Source organism: Nannospalax galili, unplaced genomic scaffold, assembly GCF_000622305.1.
Source record: "Nannospalax galili isolate Female #2095 unplaced genomic scaffold, S.galili_v1.0 scaffold604, whole genome shotgun sequence".
Classification (NCBI taxonomy): Eukaryota; Metazoa; Chordata; class Mammalia; order Rodentia; family Spalacidae; genus Nannospalax; species Nannospalax galili.
Genome location: NW_008350472.1, coordinates 930,842 through 952,502, shown reverse-complemented (window position 1 = coordinate 952,502; position 21,661 = coordinate 930,842). Strand labels below are relative to the sequence as shown.

The window sequence follows — 21,661 nt, the reverse complement described above, 5'->3', positions numbered from 1 at the left end:
TTGGGTAAGTGGAAAAATTTTGAAAATAACTTTTTTGTTGCTGCATTGGTTACTTTTCTTTTGCTGTGATAAAACACTAACCAAGAGAACTTATAGGGAAAAAAAAGAGTTTATTTGCACTTACAGTCCCAGGTTCCAGAGGGATTAGAGTCCATCATGGCAGGGAGGCATGGTGAGGTGGCTGGGCAGAGCAGAAAGCTAAATGCTCACATCTTCAAGCAGGCACAGGAAGCAGAGGGCGACTTGAAATTTGTCATGGTTTAAGAACTCTCAAAGCCCACCCCCAGAAACATGCTTCCTTCAGCAAGGCCACACCTTCTAAGACCTCCTCAAACAGCGCCAGCAACTGGGGACAAAATGTCCACTACTTGGAGCCTGTGAGGACAGCCTCATTCAAACCATTACAGGTGCTTTACTTATTTGCAGTGCTGGATACTAAACAGGGGCCATGGACATGCTAGGCAAGTGGTGTACCACTGAGCTACACCCCATGCAGGGAAATTGAAAATTCAGTGGGTAAAAGAAAATTTTAATTTCAGCGTGAATAGAATCTTTGCCCCAGAGCACAACCCATTCCAATGCAGGTGGTGATGTCCACTTTCTCAGCCGCAGGGTAAGGGTCAGTGAGGGAGCGTATACTTCTCACAGCTGTGCCAGCTAATTTTTCTGCCAAATTCCATAAGAATAATGTGGAGGAGTTCTTCCAAAAATAAAAAAAAAAAAGCCTCTCACTACCCACAGCAACTGAGATGAGTTATTTACATATCCTCCATGTTAACTCAACATAACTTTTAAGCAGAACCAACAATTCCTTTCATAATATGGGGAAAACCAAACACTCAAGATGAAGATGAAATCACAAGACAAAAATGATTCTTGGAAGGCAGAGGTGGTGACCGTTCCTTAAAACAAGGCAGAATGCCTCACTGGCCTCTCACCTTGTATTCGGGTCTTGACCAGTGCCACATACACTTATTGAACATATTTTGAGTTAATAAGTTAATTGATAATAACTTCTATTCTTTACTCCTGCAAGCATTCTTTTGAATGACAATAAACATACTGAGTTTAAAAAGCACCCACAGTAGCTGGTAAGATGGCTCAATGGGTAAAAGCACTTGCTGTCAAGCCTATTGCCATGCGTTCAATCCCCCAGGACCATATGATAGAAGAAGACTTAGTCACACAAGTTTTCCGCCAACCTCCACACACATGCAATGGCATATATGTGCCCCCACACACATACATTCAAAATAAATAAGTAAATAAATAGATAAATGTAGTAAAAAGCACACAGATATTTTTGTCACAAGACTGATTTTTAAAGCATCTAAGATGTCAGCGCCAAGATCTGAGTCAATGGAGTTATGTCAACTCTCCTGAAGGCCATTGATATCTGTCATGGTCACTCAGGTGGTCAGTGTATCCCCCTGTTCCCAGGACATTAAAGCAACTGAAACATGTGCAAAATGCATGCCTCCTGGATTTTCTCCCTAATGAAAATATAAGAGAACAGCAGCACCTATGGCTTGCTATCCTTGGCAATAATAATATTCATTAAAGCCTCTTAGCAGTTTCTAGCAATGAGAGCTTTTTCATTCTTTATGCCACTCATTCTTTGCAGAGTCCTTGTAGGGCGAGTAACAGCGCTCCTTAATTTACAAACAAAAGAATTCAAGACACTTGAGTTGGCTATTATAGGGCTAAGACTCAAATCTGTAATCATGACTAAACAGTTTGCTCTAAAAGCTCATGCAGGCTTCGATCTCTCACCAGGCCTGTCTCTGTGCACACCAACTAGTTTTTATTTTGTATCATTGAACTCTAGTGAGATCACCCATTGAACTCTGCATCTGTTACATCGTCTCCCGTGTCTGGATGACTACCTTACTCCCTGAGGCAGGCGGAGGGCAGTGGCTACCCACTGTCACATCTATGAGACACAGAAAAATATCACCAGCCATGCTAAGCTGTTGAAAATAGTTATAATGTAGAATATATGTGACATGTAAGGGTGACAGGTTTAAATATTTCTTAGAAGCATCCATGTCTGCTTCTTGGCTTAAAATAGCAAGCAATACTCTACAGATTGCTGGAAGTTTTAATCCAGCAATCCTTTTTATCCTGTACCTTAGGTGCAATTGACACATAATTTCAAGTGCTTATTCAAAATTTAAAAGTGCGACAGAACTGTAACATCTCCCATATTTCCTCTGGTGTTCTGTGTATAACCTTTGCGTTGTCAGTTCTGTGGCGTCCGTGAGATGAACCAGGTTGAAGACGACAGAAATGACAAGGCTTTTCTGCCTCTAATGGGCGAATCGGCCTAGGACCATCTCTGTAGATGTTCTGTGTTATTATTGATGCCTTTAGCTGTTTGAGAAACTCCAAAGATGTGTTAATACAAACTTAAATCTTTCTTTTGTGAAAAAAGAACAAGACTTCTGCCTATTATTCCCATCTACTCCTTTGGATTGAAAAATATTTTGACAGCATGGCTATCAGCCTTTGTGAGTGAAACTGTTCTTCGTTTTCTCCCTGGCTACATCTTTTATCTTGTGTGCTCTTTCTATCACTGAATAGATTTCTAGATACAACGTCCTATTATTATGTAATATCTGATGCTATTTATGTGAGCCATGGGTGGATTGAGAATAAAAGCTGCTTCCCTGTTATTAAGTTGGTGTCTCTCTAGCTTACCGATTGGCAACTTTTCAGGATGATATGCCTGGTTCCTGCACTGTTTCTGCAAGAGTGAGAATGTGGATAGTGGTTGCGGCTATGGGAGGGAAAGAAAGTGCAACTTAAATGCATTTACTATATGATGCCCCATTACAGCTATGCCTTAATAAAACCAGCATGACTCTTAGCATCTGTTTCAGCTAAGAGTGGATTCCAACTGTTAAGAAACTATTCCTTCAGAATTCTCTCAGAACTGTGCTCCCAAACAAGGGCTAGCTCTCTGTTGTACTGAAAAAGTGTCTCCATCAGGAAATGGGGACATAAAAGTCAGACCCTTACCTTATCAGAGAATTCTGCCCTTTCTGATCCCCTGACTTAGACCAACATACACACAACCATAAACAGATGTTATCAATGGAATCCCATCTGTTGTTTACTACACAAATGGGATAATCTTCATATCTTCATTGTTTCCAAGGAACAATCAGCACATATGCATAGTCATACTTAGGGTAGTCTCGATCCAGGGGAAGGAAGGGTCATGAGGGATTAAGGTGATATGCCCAGGTCACAAGAGTATCACATGGTTCAGTGAGTTTGACTGCATTATGAATGGGATAAGATAAAGTTAACTTTTGGTTGCAAGATAAGGTAAAAGTCCTTTGTCCAGAGTATGTCACAGATTAACAACTAACTCCCAGGGAGGGAGACGAGAGTATCAGTGGTGCCTGGGCACCAATGGTATTCTGCAGTCTGTAGCCTAAGCAGGAGTGGGGAGGGTGGCATATATCTATATATGTGTATGTGCAGTAAAGTTCTGATTGCTAGCAGAAAGGAATCTATAGATAATCTTTTCGATATAAATAGAGTACATGGGGAAAGATGTGAACAATTATAAAACTGGGATAAAGAGACTCTGGGAGTCCTTTGAACTACTTTACAATTATTTCTGACCTCATATCAAAGTTAGAAGTTAAAAAGGTATTCTCTCACACAGCGGAGGGACATAGCCTCAGAAGGGAAGGCTGAGAAAACACAGTAGCTCACCATGTTGATGGCCTGATAGAGCCAGTATGACTCTGATTTCATTGGGAGAAGTTATGATTTGGGCCAGATTTTGTTTGGTTTTTGTTTGGTTTTCCAGTTCTTTGGTTTTTTTCCTCCTCACACACAAATTGTAACTTTTTTAAAAGAAGAAAGAAAGGAAAGATAGTCTGTATTCTCTTCATTGACACCAGATACCTTCTTCAAATGAACATCATTTTCTTGAGAAAAACAAATTAAAATTTAAAACAATCTAAATTAATCTAAATTAATATTTAAAAATCCTCCTTGCTGCTTAGATCACCCCAGATTTCTTCTTAGCTGTTTCTTTATTCATGAACATCATCCCAGTAAAAACCTGAGCATTCAATACAAAACAAAACAAACACAAAGCTTAGCCAGGTGTGTCAGCACACACCTTGAATCTTTTAACCTTGAATCTCAGAACTCTGGAGGCAGATGCAGGCAGAGTTCTCTCTTGAGTTCTAGGCCAGCCTGGTCTACATGAGGAATTCCAGGCCAGCCAGGGAAAAATAGTGAAACCCTGTTTCAAAAGAAGAAAAAAAGAAAGAAAGAAAAGAAAGAAAGAAAGAAAAAGAAAGAAAGAAAGAAAGAAAGAAAAGAAAAGAAAAAGACACATGTTGATTTGTCTAGCTGGGCATCTCTGAATTGCTATGAGAAACTCTGAAGGGAATGGAGCTTTGAGCTCTGGCTGTACTCCCACTTTGGTTTTAGTTTCTTCAGCTGTTTATTTGTTAAACATCACAGAAGACAGTGGTGTCTGCAGAGTGTGGAACTGAGAAAGGTTGATGACAAGATCTGCATTTCCCTTAGGAAGAAGATTCTGCTGTGCATGTGTGTGTCTGCATGTATATGACTGTGTGAGAGTGCATGCTGTGTGTTGTGTGTGGGACTATAGACAACAATTATGCATCATCTGTTTCAGAAAGCTACAGAAAAGGATCCCCAATACTCTTGCAAAGAAATGATACACATGTTTGATGAGATCGATAGGTTTAAGCTGATTTAAACAATACATATTACATATATCTATCAAAATATCTCATAATATTTAATATATGTTTTTAATATATCATTATAGAATTTGGGGGATTTTAAGTATTTGTTAAAATAAATCCAATTTATAATGAAATAAATTTGACATTTGGACTAAATTGCTAAAATCTATTTGGTGCTTTTCCATCATTCAGTATAGTTCAACTTATTTTGTATATGTGGTGTGTATGTGTATATGTATATGTGTGGTATGTGTGTGTGTGTGTGTGTGTAAGAGTGTGTGATATGTGTGGTATGTGATATGTATGTATTGTGTGTGGTGTACGTGTGTGCATGTAGGTGTGTGTAGTGTATGTGTGTGTGTGTGCATGTGGGTATGTGCTGTATGTGTGTGTATGATGTATGTATGTGGTACAGACACATGAGCATGCTAGTATGCATACCCTGTCTGCACATCTGGAGGCCACAGCAAGACATTAGGTGTCTTCCTCTGTTGTTCTCCAAAGTAGTGTCTTGAGACAGGGTCTCTCACTGAACCAGAGGCTCGCCATTTTGCCTGGACTGGCTTTCCAGTGAGCTCTTGGGATCTGCCTGTCTCTGCCTACCAATGCTGGGGTGACAGTCACAAAAAGCCATCCCCAGTTTTTACATAGGTGCTGTGAATTCGAATTCAGGTCCTCATGCTTGCAGAATGAGCACTCTTACCCATTCAGCCATCTTCCCAATCTCCTAACTTACTCAAATCCTGCCAGATATCATCTGAAAACACAGAAGACTCTACTTTCTGCTTCTATGTAATTATTTTCTTTATGTCAAATTATACTCGTAGTAGTGAAAGTCCTATAAACTAACATGTGCTTAGCAGAGTCTGCATGACAGAAACAGCTGACCACTCTTCACGCTTTATTCATAACAAGAAATTTGATACTGTTAACACCCCCATACATGTAAAGGTATGTAGTCATGTTGCTCTGTGTTTCTGCATATCATTCTTACCATCTAAAAACGTGGCAAATTCCTTTAAAGAATTGTTTCAAGAAATTCTCTGCATCTTTAAGTATATGACAGATGGGACAATTTTTTTTTTAAGTGTAGAGCAAGCATTTGGGTTTGGGTTCGATGGCTTTTTGTGATAACAGCTGTCAGAGGAAATCATAACTGGAAGCTAGGCCTGAGCTAGTTTCTAGCTAGCAGCTAATATCCCCATCCCTTTCCAGTGTATGAATCTTTGCTATTTTGCTTCAGGGAAATTGGATTTCTAGTGGCTATGCTTTGTAGAATGGTCAAGAAAATCAAACTGGACAATGGGAATACTTGGAAAATATCAATGTACTATACAATATGAGGGCTATTTTATGTTTATCTGTGCCATTTCCTACCTCAAATCAAATATTTTTTGATGGTGGTTTTAATCTTCGATCCACAATATGCCTAATAGAGGACGATGACACCCTGATGAGGTGATGTACCTAGGACAAAAGGGCGAGGAACCCAGGAGGGAATCCCTAGGGAAAGAGATAACAGCTCAAACAAGGGAAAGAGCCGGATATGGTGAGAAGCAGCAAAACTCCAATAAATCTAGGGTCAAGCAGTGAGAGAAGAAAGGGAACACCCGGGAGGTAGCAGGGGCCTGTGTGTGGCACATGGCCTCGCATCCCAGCCTTTGTCCTGTGCTTGAAGAGAAGTGTGTGGAGATGCTCAGGGCAACACAGTGTGGTTGGAATTTGAAGCCAGGACACAAAGAACAGTGAAAAGTGACCACTGACGTAGAGAAGACAGAGACATTAATATAAAACAGAGGCAGTAGCCTAAAATGACGTGATAAGTCAGAAAGCATTAACAGGGCTGTCTGACATCATGGACATTGGTGTTTCAGGGACAACAGAAAACTGCCCTTTTCAGTGATGACCGGGAGTCATGGAGGGAAAGTCTTATTATCTGTGTATGACTGTGCACACATGAGATGTGTTGGGGATGATTTTAGATTTTGTCCCAATGGTGAAAACAAAACACAGCTTTAGCGTTTAGCGATAACTTTTGAAGAAGAACTTCCTGCGACGTTCTTTTCAGACATCGCTAATGAATAGGGAAATTATTATTTTCTCCTTTTGCAAATCACCTTTAATGCAACAGAATGAGTTTTTGAAATGAGTTGATTTTCATAGAGTTCTTACTAAACTGCAGCCAACTTTCTCTATAGGTCTTATAAATGCACCATTACAGCCCGAATGTTTGTATGCCCCACTCCCTGTTGAATCTCTAACCTGTTGAATCTCTAACCACCACGGTTATCCTATTAGGAGGTAGGGTCCTTTGGAAGTAACCAGATCATGGGGACTTTGCCCATATAAATGGGTCCAAGAGACACCCCATTCCCCTCCACCATGCAGACAAAAGGCATCCTCAGCAGGGTATGGTGGTGCATCAATACTAAGGAGGCTGAGGCAGGAGGATATCGATTTGAGGCCAGCCTCATCTACACTGGGAGACCTCCTGTATGATCCACTCTATGAAGCACAAAGCGGCTCCCTAAGCTGACCAGAACTGTAAGAAACACACTTCTGTTGTTTATAAGCCATCCAGTTTGTGACATTTTGTCACAGCAGTCCAAACACGCCATGACAAGGAGGTACACCTCCTTTCCATTTGGGAACATACAATTTGGAGCCCTCTTGTACTCTCTGTAATTGAAGGTTATTGATTTCAAGGCTGCTATTGTAAATCAAGGTTAATTCTAGCACATGATGATTTTCACAAGCTTACCGCTTCCTAGCTGTTGCATGGTTATTCATTATGACTCTTATTGTAAGCTTTTTGAACATGCTGAGAGCAATTTATACTAGAAAGAATCTCATTAGGTTCTGTTCAGCCCCTACAGCATATTAGTTAAATTATCCAATATGAACAGCATATCTACAAAATTAAAAATTATTTCCACCAATTTCCCTCCTCCTTAGAACTTCACTTTTATACCACGCAAGTTTTCGTTGTTCTCAAAGAGACAGTGTAGATTTTATTTTTTAATCCCTACATTCATCATGCATGTTAAGGATTAAAGTTTATAAAAAAGGGTTTAAGGGGGCTGAAGAGTTGTCTCAGTGGTTAAGAGCACGGGCTGTTCTTGCAGAGGACTAGGCTTTGAGGCTTTGAATCTCAGCACCTATATAGCTGCTAATAACTGTCCCTAACTGTAGTTCCAGGGGATCTGATGGCCTCTTCTGTCCCCTAAGGGCACTGCACGACATGGGTGCACTTACATGCATGCAAGCATAACACTCATGCACATAAAATAAAAATAAAATTTTAAAAGAAAGGATTATGATGTTAGATAGTAGTAAGCCCATGGACCAAATCCAAAAATCCTGTGCGGTTGCTCCTCATTCTGTGACTGATTAAACAGACAGACCAGATAGTGTACCTCTAAACACAACCTAATGACAGCTAGGAGTTAGCTATGCCAGTCCAAGTTACAGGGCAAATTGGAGCACACACATTAAGTCTCATATTTGGGGGGGGGGGACCATTTTTCTCCCTCATTTGAAAATGTTTGCATGTTTCTACAAAGAAGTTAGCATTAGCCTTGTGTATAAAAAGAAAGTCAGAGAGAGTAATGGGTAACTCACGTATCTGGGCCACGTGGGACAGAAAAGAAATACTGGCACACAGTTGCCTACAGGTCTTTGTTTTCAACTTGAGGAGCTCCTATTTTAAAAGTAACCAAGTCAGTTTTACTTCTATGCGGTGCCTTTTTTATTTCAGAGTCATTCTAGCTGGGAGTGTTTTAAGTATGTGAAGACTGAACATTACACATAGGCAAGAGTTGTGGAGATGTCCCACTTAGTAAAGTGTTTGCAGCACAAACATGAGATTGAGTTCGATCCCCAGCACCCATGTAAAATGTGGGCATGGTGGTGTGTGTGTAGAGTCCTGGCACTGGTGAGGTAGAGACAGGCAGATTCCTGACCCAGCAGCCAAAAACTTAGCCAAATTGGTGAGCTCCAGGTTCAGTGAAAGACCTTGTTTCCAAAAAGCCCAAATGTGGAGAGTGATGTTATTGACTACTCCCAAATGAGGTGTTTAGTTTGGTTTGGCTTGGTTTTATACACAGCGTCTTTCTATGTAGCCCAAGCTTTCCTGAACTCTCAGTCCTCCTGATTTAGCTTCCCAAATGCTCCAGGCTGAAAGTTCTTTTTGCTGTTGTTGAAGAGAATTTCTTTTTTAGAGCAGTTTCAGGTTCACAGCAAAACTGAACAGAAAATACAGTTCCTTTACAACTCCTGCCCCCGTAGATGTATAGCATTCCCCCATGTCACACCTCTACCACCAGAGAGGAGGTTTGTTACAGTCAATGGGCCTGTGTTGATCATCATCACCCAAATCCGCAGCTCACATTTGGGTTCAGTCTTGGAAAAATATAATATATGGGCTTTGGCAGGTATGTAGTGACACATTCACCATACCATATCGCCCGTATTTACAACCCCAGAATTCATGTTTGCTTATTCAGCCTTCCATCCTCCCAAACCCTACATAACTACTGATCTTTTCTCTATCTCTTTGTTCTGTCTTTTCCAGAATGCCACGTGTTTAGAATCATACAGTATATAGCTTTCACAGATTACATTCTATAATTTAAGAATACACATCTAAGGCTCTTCAGTGTCGTGTGTGTGTGTGTGTGTGTGTGTGTGTGTGTGTGTGTGGTTTGAAAGTTCAGTTCTTTTCCATGTCAAATAATATCCCATTGTCTGGATATACTACAGTTTATCTGTCCATTTCCTACTGAGGACATCTTGGTGTTTCCAAGTTTGTGCAATTGTATATAAAGCTGCTATAAACTTCCATATATAGGTTTCTGTGGGAATATCCAAGTTTTCAAGTTATTTGGGTATATATCATTTTGTGGCTGCTCAATTATATGATCACAGTATGTTTAGTTTTATAGGAAACTGGCACAGTGTCTTTAGAAGGAGGTGTGTGGTTTTGTGTTCCCACCAGGTTCACATCCCTGCTGACACTGGATGATGCCTGTGTTCTGGAATCTGGTGTCTCTGATAGTGTGTCATGGTATTTGCCTGCTGCTTTAATTTCATTTAAGCTAATGGCATGTATCTTGAACAACTTTTCCTATGTTTACCTTTTCTCCATATCCTTTTTTAATGAGGTACTTGTCAATATCTTCTCTCTGTGTTTAATTGCATTACATTGTTTTTAATGGTATTTTAAGAATATTTACATATTTTGATTAACAGTCTTTATCAGATAGAATATTTTACAATTTTTCTCAATATGTGGCTTGTCTTATTCTTTTGGTAGTATCTTTTGCAGAATAGTAGGAAAGTGTGTGTGTGTGTGTGTAGATAAATTTTACCACAAAAGGAACTAAATGATATTTACATCCTCTTAAATAAAATATCAGCAATGGAACCAAGAATTCCATCTTCTATTTATGCCCCCAAAAGACATACAACCACAGCAGAGGTACTATTCCTAAGAGATATTTTCATTTGCTCCTTAGAATGGGTTATGCAATATTAATTTCTGCCTTCTAATAAATAACATTACAGCAATGTTACAACATAACTGAGTTCTGTCTGAAATAAGTTTGCCCTTGCATCATTAGGCATACTTTGGAATTCTATTCTAGGCCAATGTGAGTAATGTGTCACTGTTCCTCAAATCCAACAGTACTAGACACTTAACACTATTTCAAGAAAATAGTACGTATTTGAACATTTTCACGGAATGCCTTCTTAGTAATGGTAATATTGTTTGTATGTTATTTAGAAATATATCTGTTCTTCAGAAAACCATCTTAAGGATAATGCATCATGTGGCTCTAGTGCCAGCTACTGGCACTTAGTAGATATGCTTCAAGAAGGTAATCACAAGGTTTTTCTTATTTGTTTGGTGTTTATTTAAGTGCGAGTATAGTGTTTGTGTCCTTGTATATGCACCCTGATTTGTGTGTGTGTGCGCGCGCGCGCGCGTGTGTGTGTGTGTGTGTGTGTGTGTGTGTGTGTGTGTGCGTTCAGAAGCCAGAGGACAATATAAAGTGTCCTGGTTTGTCACACTCGGCCTTATTCCTTTGAGACAAGGTCTGTTACTGAACCTAGAGTTGAGCTTGTAGAGAGCAAGCCCCAGTGATCCTCCTGCATCTGGTACCTCACAGTGCTGGGATTACTGCTGAGGAATTGAAAGCTTATTTTTATTTGTTTGTGTGGAGGGGGTGTGTGTCTGTGTGTCTGTGTGTGTTTGAATGTATACTGATGCCCATGGAGGCCAGAAGAGAGTGTTGGATTCCCTGGAGCTGGAGTTAAAAGTGGCTATGAGCACCCCAGTGTGGTGCTGGGAAATGAACTCAGGTTCTCTGGATGAGCAGTAAATGCCCTTCACTGCTGAGCCATCTCTCTACTCCTGGTGTTGAGGATTTGAACTCAGGTTCTCATGCTTGCACAGTGCTCTTTCTCACTGGATCATCTCCCCAGCTCCAAATCATACTCTTTTGAGGAAAAGTTGTATGTGGAAACTGATGATGGGGTGAATTTCATGTCTGGAACTTGATGGTAATGTTGAGTGAGAGGGAGCCAGAGACTAAGAGGCCGAAGAGGCCATAAGTAGGTGGGATCCCTGAGGAATGTGATGAAAGTGAAGAAATCTTGGGGTCGCAAGGATGGCTGCACATCCACAGAAAAATTAAATTATGTAGTTCTTGAAGGACAAGGAGGCTGTGTTTGACTGAAACACAGTTAATGTAATGGCAATCAGCAGAAATTGAAGAACGAGTTGGCTATAAGCTCAGCAGTCATTTTGTATGAATTGAGAAATCACAGGGCTAGTGGGGAAGGAACTACTTCCTTGCTGTTGTGAGGGCTATAAAGTGAGAACTAACCACACACCTACATCTACTTACAGAATAAATTCTCTCTCTCTTCCTCCCCCCTTCTTCTCTCTCCACCCCTCATGTGTGCATGTGTGTGTTTGTGTGTGTGTGCTCACACACCCTATTGAGAACTTACTCAAAGCTCATAAGAATGGGTGCCTGAACTAGTCTGCTGTAAAATACCCCATGTCAACTTCTACATAGACATTATGCTTCTAAATTGTGATGATTCTGTCACTCCGACTCTATGAGGAGGTTACTGGGGAGCTGATCATACTTTCATGTCTGTGTCTCACAGTTCATTATCATACCTTGTGCTTATTGAATGCAGGAAATATTACCGACTAAATAAAAGAATGTTAAAAAAAAAAGCCGATTGTCATATATTATTCACCATAGTGCCTGACTTTTGAAAGCAATTACTCAGGGTGATCAACACTAGGTCCTGGTTTTAACTATTCCAAAGAGTCCTAGACAACCTTGTAAGAAATACTTTCACCTTTATCAACTTGAATGTGTAGGGCGGGGGGCAGGTAGAAATTGCAGGAACCACTGAGACCCACATCCCAAGTTTGTTTGTCTGTTTATTTTTTAACCATTTAGCCATTCATGATAAATTCTGTGCAGACAAATTTCATTCCCTTGGAATGCCTAGGTCATAAAACACTTGGAAATTTAGTCTCTAATAATGTTTGCTTTTACAGTCAACACTGCTTTATGGATGTGTTGGTTAGTGGTGTTAGAAATTGACTCAAGTAGAAATTTTAGATGTCTGTTAATGGTTCATTAATCAAATTTAAGAGGTCATAATCTTTGAAACTTGAAGATGAAAATTTTAATTCTCTTTTGGACTGGCAGTCAAATATGTGCCTATGGGAGAAAAGCGATTTCCACTTCATGTCTTTGATGGCTGACACAATTTCTGAGGCCATTTGTTAATTATCCTACTTGCTATGAAGTCAAATTGACTTAGATTCCTGGCTTTCTATGGGAGGCATTGTAGAGTTCAATTAATTTCAGGCTCTTCACATGTGGATAGAGAATAGCATCTCTATTTTCTATAATTGCTCTATTTTCTTCAGAAGCCTATTTGAAGAAGAGTTTAAATGTGCATGGCCTCTGTGCTGCCATGATTTAAACTGCAGGTTTGGCTAGCAGCCTTTTTTTTTTCGGTAGATGATCACATCTAGAGTTTTCTGCTGTCATTCAAGACTGTTTTTTTTTTTTTTTTTTGGAGAGGAGTTTGGGGTACAGAGGTTTTATCTCTATGATCTAATGCACTGGGGAATGGGGCCAGGTAACACAGAGCACCTTCTGGGAACTTGTTGTTCCTGCTTTGGACAGATTTCACAGTGTGACCATCCATCTGTGCTCATCACCACCCGGTCCTCTCTAATGGAGTTTGTCCTCCAGACATTAGTTCCATGTATGCAATCCATGCATGTTATGGCCTTTGTTTCAAACTCAAGTTCCTGTTCACCTACTAACCTTAGCACCTCTGTACCTTTTAATGTGGAGATCTGCAAAAACAAAAAGCTGCATGCCTTGCCTGCTGCATATAAGCCTCAAGAAACATGGCCTTAGATTCCTTTTTTCTTTTATTTATTTAATTTTTAATTCTCTCTCTTTCTCTCTCTGTCTGTCTCTGTCTCTCTGTCTCTCTCTGTCTCTCTCTGTCTCTCTGTCTCTGTCTCTCTCTGTGTGTGTGTGTGTGTGTGTGTGTGTGTGTTTATGGGTACAGGTGCCTGTGGAGGTCAGAGGCATTGGGTCCCCTGGGACTGGAATTACAGGTGATTGTGAGCTCCCTGACAAATATGGGTGCTGAGAACAGAACTTGAATTTTCTCCAAAAGCAGAGCACACTCTTAACCATGGAGCTATCTTTCCAGCCCAGAATACTATCTCCTTAATAAAGCCCATGTAATGTTAAATATTCATGTTGTCAATGATCCCTTGTAAGGTTTCTGCTAGGGGTACAGAAGAAGCTTTCTCACATGAACCCCATACCTTTCTGGCTAGTCTATATTTCGGACTCTTAGGGTTTGTCCCCTGGGAAGAAAAAGTCATGCCTTTCTTTTACTGGACAGCTTATATTGTTATCCTCAGCCCATAGCATAAAGAGAAAAATCTCTGTAACCTCTGAGGCTATGTTGGCTCTTGATGTATCAATATTGATATACCAATAGACAGTTAAAGAATTTTGGTACCACATCTTCTCTAGTAGCTCAGCTTAGGGAAAAGATGGCTACAGGGTAATAGAAATTGAATGAGAAGTGAAAACATAATGCTTTAATATTTCTGAGACATCTTGGTTACATCTAGATAAACGACTGTGAACTCTGCACATTAAACTCAATGGGCCTTTTATTTTAGAAAATGGTCTGCTTTGGGGCTGGAGAGATGGCTCAGCAGTTAAGAGCACTGACTGCTCCTGCATAGGACCCAGGTTCAATTCCCAGCACCCACATGGCAGCTATGAACCGTCCTTAACTCCAGTTCCAGGGGAATCCGAAGCTCTCCTCTTACCTCCACGGCATTGCACAACACGGTGTACTCACATACATGCAGGCAATACATTCATACACATTTAAAAAAAGAATGTTTACAAAATTTTTATTATTTTTATTATAATTTTAAAGAAAATACATGGTAAGAATATGTAGCAGGAGCACTGTGACATGGATGGTGGATGTACCCCTCCCTCCACTGGATCCCAGCACTGCCGCAGCTGGAATGCTGCACTGATTGTCGTCATTTTACAAACACCTTTGATTTTTAACTAGCGAGGAGTAAATGTTTATTTGGCTTTCAGAGTATTTAGCCTACAGTAATTTGTCCCATAAATTCATCTCATTCGCTATGAAGACCTCTTACATGCATATTACGGTTTGGATCTTAAATGTCACCCCCCTTACCCCCTGCCAAGTCTTGTATGTTGAAAGCTTGGTCCTTAATGAAGCAGTGGTCAAATGTGGGGTCTTTGGGATCTGACTAGATCATAAGGGCTTTGACGTTATAAGTGGATTCATCCATGTAGTTATTGGCTCAAAGCCTTTAAAATAAAAGGGGTTAATGCTTACACAAACCATAGAAAGATTAGATTAGAATCTTGGATACTGATCATCCTGGTGGTGGGGACAGCTTAAGTGTATTTTCATTCTGTTAATTAATCTCACTCAGCTGGTACTTGTTCTTCCTGCACTGGAAAGGTGATAGAGATGAGAAACTTGTTCATTTTTAATATTTATTTATGTTTTTATTTATTTACTCTGTATGTGTGTGCATGCATCCACATGTGTAGAAGTGCATGCCAAAGCACACATGTGGAGATCAGAGAACAACTTGTGTGAGTCAATTCTTTTTTTCCTCAATGTGGGGTCTGGGGATGGAAATCATATCATCAGGCTTGGTGGCATGAGCTTTTACCTATCGGGCCATCTCACCGGCACCTAAAATGGCTTTTTTACTCTAAAGTAGATAGGCAAACAAAATGTATAGTTTATTCAATGCATCTGGTATTGTATGTGGATATGTTTGCATATTTAGTTTAATGTACTTTTTATGGGAAAAAAGAAATGCTTTGCTTTTTCATCTCTTTATGCATTTTGCGTTGTGGTGAACTTTGTCACAGTGCCTGATTATTGGGAGGGGACTCTACAGAAAATGACCTACGGCCCTTTAGTAGGTGAGTCCTTGCTGCCCCCCAATGGTGGTGGAGAGGCTCAGTCTTTTCTCACTTTGTCCTAACTTTATACTCAGTGTCCCTGGATCCACCTTCGTGGGAATCTCAAACAATCTGTGAGGAGAAAGAACTGAATATTTGGTCATAGATATACAACCTGGTGGTTTTCCCTCTACCCTGTACACAGAACTTGAAGGCGTGGAAATACACTCCATAACTTCTGACCTTTGCCAGATCTAAGATTCTGTGCATTTCTGTATTCCTTTGGCTTATTTGTGTTCCCCAGCCCCTATGCCTGCTATTGCTTAGGTTGGTTTTTCGAGAGCCTTCTTGACTCTCTCTCTCCCCTGTCTCCTCTTTCTTCTCTCCTCTGTTCTTCCCTCCCACCTCCCCTCTCATCTGAAAATACAAAGGAAGTCCACATCTATTTGCTTCTGGGCAACCAAACAATAATTCTGGCAAAATGAGACTTCAGAACTATGTGGAAGCTAGCAGCCAGCAGCCCACACTCTTCCAAATTCAGGTGCCTGAGGAAAAGTGTGAAGAAAGTCAGGAACGTTACAGGAAAGAGTATAGAATATCAACTACCAGGTTTTTTCTTTCTTTCTGCATTTACTCCATGGCATATTTTCTGTTTGTGGAAAACAAATGCTCCCAGGCACCAGATTTCCTAATCACTATAAAAACAATTTACTCTGGGATTTCCTGTCTCAACTGAATGCCATTTTAGATTTGCTACCCGGGGAAACAGCAGTCATTTAAAAGCAGCATCACATTCTATCAAGAGGACAGGTGTGCCCTATGGGATGCCATGTGCAGACATCAGGACAGGATCTCCACATTCTTCCCCGGACAGTTTTACTCTGACTGCTCAGTTTGCTGCTGTGAATGAAAACATCCTGTTTCCCAAGCCAAACCCAAGTTCTTTTTGCCTAATGTGTCTGGAATTTGTTTGAGAATGGCTCTAGAGGCTTTTGTGCACCAAGAAGATGGCAGGCAGTGTATTTTCTTACTGGCTGCTACTGTTGAACATGGCCCCAGCCTTCTAGAAAGTGCTGCAGGGGACCTAGTCATCGCGGCGTTACTCGCGCTCTGAAGAGCAATTCATTAATGATTATGCTGTTGGAATATTCCAGCCTTAAACTCCTTCTGTCATTTTTTTCACTTCCAGCCTGGATGTGTAAATACTACAGAAGTGGACATTAAGAAGTCATCCAGAATGAGAAATCCACACAAAACACGCAAGGTAAATGGAAAAGTGTCCCAAGGTCTGGGTGAAAGGCTTGTTTTCAGGACATGCATCTTGAAATAGCTTCCTTCCTGTATCATAAACCAGTTCCACCCTGGGGTTCTGGTGTGAGAATTCCTTCCCTGGAGTGATGTAAGCAGCACCCATTGACTCTGAATCCCTCCTTAATAGGCCCCAACTACAAACCAAAGTAGTTCCACCAGAGTTCAACCCAGGGAATGAATGAGTCTGGTGGGCTTGCTTATAAAGCATGAGAGAGAAACTATTTACAGGACTGTGGGGGACCCCAAAGCAGCTGTGCTGGACAGTCCAGCATGAACGATGGCCTCTCCGTCGCTGTGTAGATGGAGTTCTCCAGCCTTCTTCAGTTAACCTTCCTCAGTCTATATACTGTAGCTTCTGCCTATACCCTGAGTCCATGTGCAACTGGGACATAATTGCTTAAAATGACTCGGAGGAGGGATTCTTGAGTGAGGGTCCCATGACCCACCCTACGCCCTCCTTCTCTGAGTGAATGAACATCAGCATTTGGTAGACCCAATGGTAATGGTTTCTTGCAAGCAGGTACAGCTGATCTGATACAAGTGGCTGCTGTTTTGCTTGGAAGACATTGTTCTCCAACAAATTGCAAGACAGAAGAATGGTGCGGGGGGACAGCGACAGGAGGCAAGAGAGGAGCTGGGCTATATATTTCATTCTCCATCACAGGATAGGTATGCCCTTGTAGCCCAGTAGACAGGAGCAGGAGATGGAGATGTCTGGGGAAAGGAGTTATCAGTTAGAAAGGATGGTGGTGTTAGAGAAAATTCTGAGGGAAAAGGGAGATCTAAAACTTAGTATGAGGACTCTCCTAACATTAACATTTGTGACACAATCATAGGTGAAGGCAACACATCTCTGTTTGCTACAAGAGAATGCCTAGGGGGAAAGCTGTCTTGAATTCAGTGACATGTTAAACAGCTGTGTTAAGTCACATAGCACTGGGCTTATGCATTGTTTAAAGTGCCACAGATATAAAGAAGAAATTCTGGTTTTTCTTTCTGATTTTTTTCTCCTTCTTTTCTTTTCTTTCTCTTAAAAAAATAACCATGAGACATTTGAAGTGAAGTTGTACTTTTCCAAGATAAAAAAATTATTGTTTGAGAATTTCATATATATATATATAAAGTTTAGCTCAAATACACTCCCATTCCTTTCCTTCTAACCCCTTAGACAGACCGACAATGGTCAGATTGTGAAGAATAAGAGAGTGTGGAGTGCTCATCACTAAATGGGGCCCTGTATAACACCCCCTCCCTTCCAGGCTCAGGGAACCATCATGGAAAAGAAGACAAAAAGAAAGCAAGAGCCAGAGGCTATGAGGGACTGCTGGGAAACAGTGTTTTCCAGACAGGACAGGGCCAGTGCACAGATGAGCTCACAACTGCTGTGACTGTGTGCAAAGACCTACCCAAGATCAAGCCAGTCCAATTTCCAACATGGAAAGTGGAGGGGCTCACAAAGTACCACTTCAGCTGACCAGCTAGTGGCACTTGAAATCTACTAGGGAAGGAAGAGTCTGTGTGCTTTGCTGCTTTGTTTTGACAGGGCCTCCTGTGTCACAGACTGGTCTCTAACTCACTGTGTAGCAGAGTATGACCTTGAACTTCTGATTCTCTAACTGGCCTCTACCTCCTGATTCTAGGACTGCAGATGTGTTTCAACACACTGGATTTTATGATGGTGCTGGGATACTAGGCAAGGACTCCACTGACTGAGCTCCATTTCTAGTCACAATGAAGAAGAAATTCTTACTCATTGTATACAAAACATTTGACACATCAATTTCTGACTAGTCACATGAAGAGCAGCCCAGAAGCTGTGTCCCTGGCAGAAAACAGTCCATGACTTTTAGATCCTCCTTTCCTGACTTTCTTCTCACACGATTCTAGCATTCTTCCTAAGTGTATGTGTTGTGCAGGAATGAACAAACCTAAGACGATGTTTGGGGCCTACTTTGCCCTTATTTCATGTTGTCTTTTTCATCCATCTGTTCAAAGGTCCCAATATGGCCCTAGTACCTTTTCTTTCTTTGGGGATAGCTATCCTTGATGTTAGGATGAGAAAGACATGTGAAAGAGCCCTAAAAACCCATTTAGATGTGATGCTCAAACATTTTGCCTCTAGGAATTCTCTGAGAAAAAGAGGCAAAGCCAGCCAACAGCAAGCCCAGCTCCTCCACCCCCTTCCTCTGCTCACAGCACACCCTTAGCTCAGCCATTAGCTCAGCTGAACAAGATTCAAAAGGCAATCAACTCTTCAAAAACGTCAGTGTGCCCCCCTCCCATCTTCTGAGTTAGGAAGAGTTGGTCTTCAAACCCCTCTGGTGAGCTGTGTTTCTTGAGTGATAACAATGTGGATACGCTCCCACCAGGAAGAGAAAGCAGATGGGGAAACAAGATGGGGCTTGAATGTGTTAAAGTGATCATTCACCCTCTTCTGGGCCCTACACTGGGTATTGACGTCTTACCTGGGCCTCCCCTGGCATCTTTCCTAAGAGCTTAGAAAGCATTTGTTAATGGCAAGCTCTTCACATGCCATCAGCCCTCATTTAATGGAGGAAAAAAAAAAAAACCATGAGAGATTGTGCAGGAAAGTGCTGTAAGAGTAGAGGATCAATGAACACCAGCTGTTCATGTGGCATGCTGCCTGATTTTGAGGAATCAATAACTGTACCATTGCAAATCCACACTGCAGGGCCGTATGTCACTAAACACACCAGGGAAAAACAAGAGGTCTGACAAATCCAGCCGCAGGGAGCGGGCATGCCCTCATTTTCTGCAAGTAGAAACGACTGCTTTTCTTCCTTTGTGATCAAGGCAGCTTCCCATGGTCAGAAGTGTTATTTTACACAAAAACCGTGGAACTCAAGCCTCAAACTGATCTGTCTTAAAGAATTATTGCCACTTATGTATTAGTTCATATTTGGTTAGGAACAGGCAGGATCTTTTCAATGAGGAAAAGTGAGTTTTCTTAAACACCTGACCAGTATGGGCCTTCAGCTTTTCCTTAGAACATGGAACAAGCAGGGTCTTGCTCTCACAACCCGTGGTTAAATAAGAGTACTCGGTTTAATGGATAGGCAATGTCTGAACATATACATAATTATGTATCTATGTATTAATTTGCTCAGTCTGCCATAAAGAACACCACAGACTGGGTGGTATAGGTAACAGGAAGCTAGTGGCTTATAGTTTTGGAAACTGAAAGGGCAAAGTGAAGAAACTGGCACATTTATTGACTGGTAAGGGCTATCTTGGGCTTCCAGTTGAGTGCTTTCCCAATGGCATTTCTTCTTTCTTCTGGGGAGGAAGGAGAGAGAGAGAGAGAGAGAGAGAGAGAGAGAGAGAGAGGAAGAGAATAGAAGAGAAGAGAAGACAAGAGAAGAGAGGCTATTTCCCTTTCTCTTTTCATGAGGACACCCTTTCTATCAGATTAGGATCTCATATCTTTATGTTCTTAACTTTTCAATTTTCTTAAGATTTATTTTATTTTTAATCATGTATATGTGTAGGTGTGAGTATGTGGGTATATGCTTGTGAGTCAAGGTGCCCATGAAGGCCAGAAGAAAACATCTGATCATCTGGTTGTGAGCTGCCCAATCTAAGGTACTGGGAATAGAACTCAGGTCTTCGGTAAAAGTGTGCTCACTACTCCTAACTACTGAGCCATCTCTCCAGCTCCCTCCTTAACTTTTACACTTCTCACAGGTCCTGTCTCCAAATGCCATTCCACTAGAGACTAGGGCTTCAACATATTAATTTAGGGAAACACAGCTTATTCTATAACAACTCATAAAGGGAATGTTACAAAGTTCAGTTACACACATGTACATGCTTTGCCATTTTTCTCAGTCCTGTGTTCTAGGACTCCAGCTTCTGTCATTTAGAATGATACAGGCTGTAATGATTAATTTCATATGTCAACTTCATTGGTCATGGTGTCTGGGTGTTTGGTTAGTCATCATTGTGAATAAGACACTTAGTTGGTAAACTTTGAATGAACCCAATTGCTCTCCATAACGTAGGTAGGCCTCATCCAGAGAGTCGAAAGTCTAGACAGAAGAAAGACTGGTCTCTCTGTGTAGGAAGGAATTCTGTCTCTAGACTGCCTTGGAATCTGCACTGCCAGGCTGCCCAGTCACTGCTGTGGCCTGCAAGCCTCTATCAACTGAGATAGTTACTCCAAGGACTCTATAAACATGGAACACAATACCTTAAAATCAATCCCTCCTATATATACACACAAACTAGTTCTGATTCTTTAGAGAACCTAGGCTTATCTAGGTTCCTGAAACTGCAGAAAATTTTTGCTGTCCGATCAATCAACACCAGGCATACAGTATTCCTTAAAAATTGTCTGGGCTGGAGAGATGGCTCAGCAGTTAAGAGCACTAACTGCTTTTGCAGAGGGCCCAGGTTTGAGTCCCATCACCCACATGGTGGCTAATAGAAATCCATTAACTCCAGTTCCAGAGGCTCCAACATCCTCTTCTGACCTCTGTGGGCATTGCACAGCACAGTGCACTTATACACATGCAGACAATATACTCATGCACATAAAATAAAGATAATAAATATTTTTTAAAATTGTCTACATAACAAGTTCCAGACCAGCTGGGGCTATAGGGAGACCTTGTTTCAAAAAACAATCAAAAAATCAACAACCCATCCCCCCAAAATTGCCTCCATCAGGACAGGTCGGACAAGATGGCTCAGTGGGTTGAGACATCTGCCAGCAAAACTGATACCCTGAGTTTAAGCTGCAGGACCTATATTGTGAGAGAGAACTGGCTCTCAAAAGTTGTTCTTTGACCACCACATGTATGCTGGGTCATGTTCCCCTACACACAAACACACACATACACACACACAGACACACTAAATAATTATAATTAAAATATTAAAAATAAATAATTTTAAGAACTTATTGCCGATAATTACCATTTTTGAAATCCCTCAGATCGTCATGTGAGAAAACTGAAGTCTTTGTTACGATGAGGGACAACGCGTGTCCAAGACCAGATGCTCCAAACAGGTATGAAGTCACACACGAGATGGGGGGGG

General features: G+C 41.1%; 1 protein-coding gene across 2 annotated transcripts in view; it reads left to right on the top strand.

Annotated features, from left to right (window-relative positions):
- The window catches only part of Rgs7 (regulator of G protein signaling 7), a 228,618-nt gene that overhangs the window by 167,391 nt on the left and 39,566 nt on the right, over window positions 1-21,661 (top strand). For both annotated transcript variants that reach the window (XM_008847790.1, XM_008847789.3), the window contains exon 8: window positions 16,479-16,553. In XM_008847790.1, coding sequence (XP_008846012.1) covers window positions 16,479-16,553 — 75 coding nt within the window. The remainder of the gene's footprint in view (window positions 1-16,478; window positions 16,554-21,661) is intronic.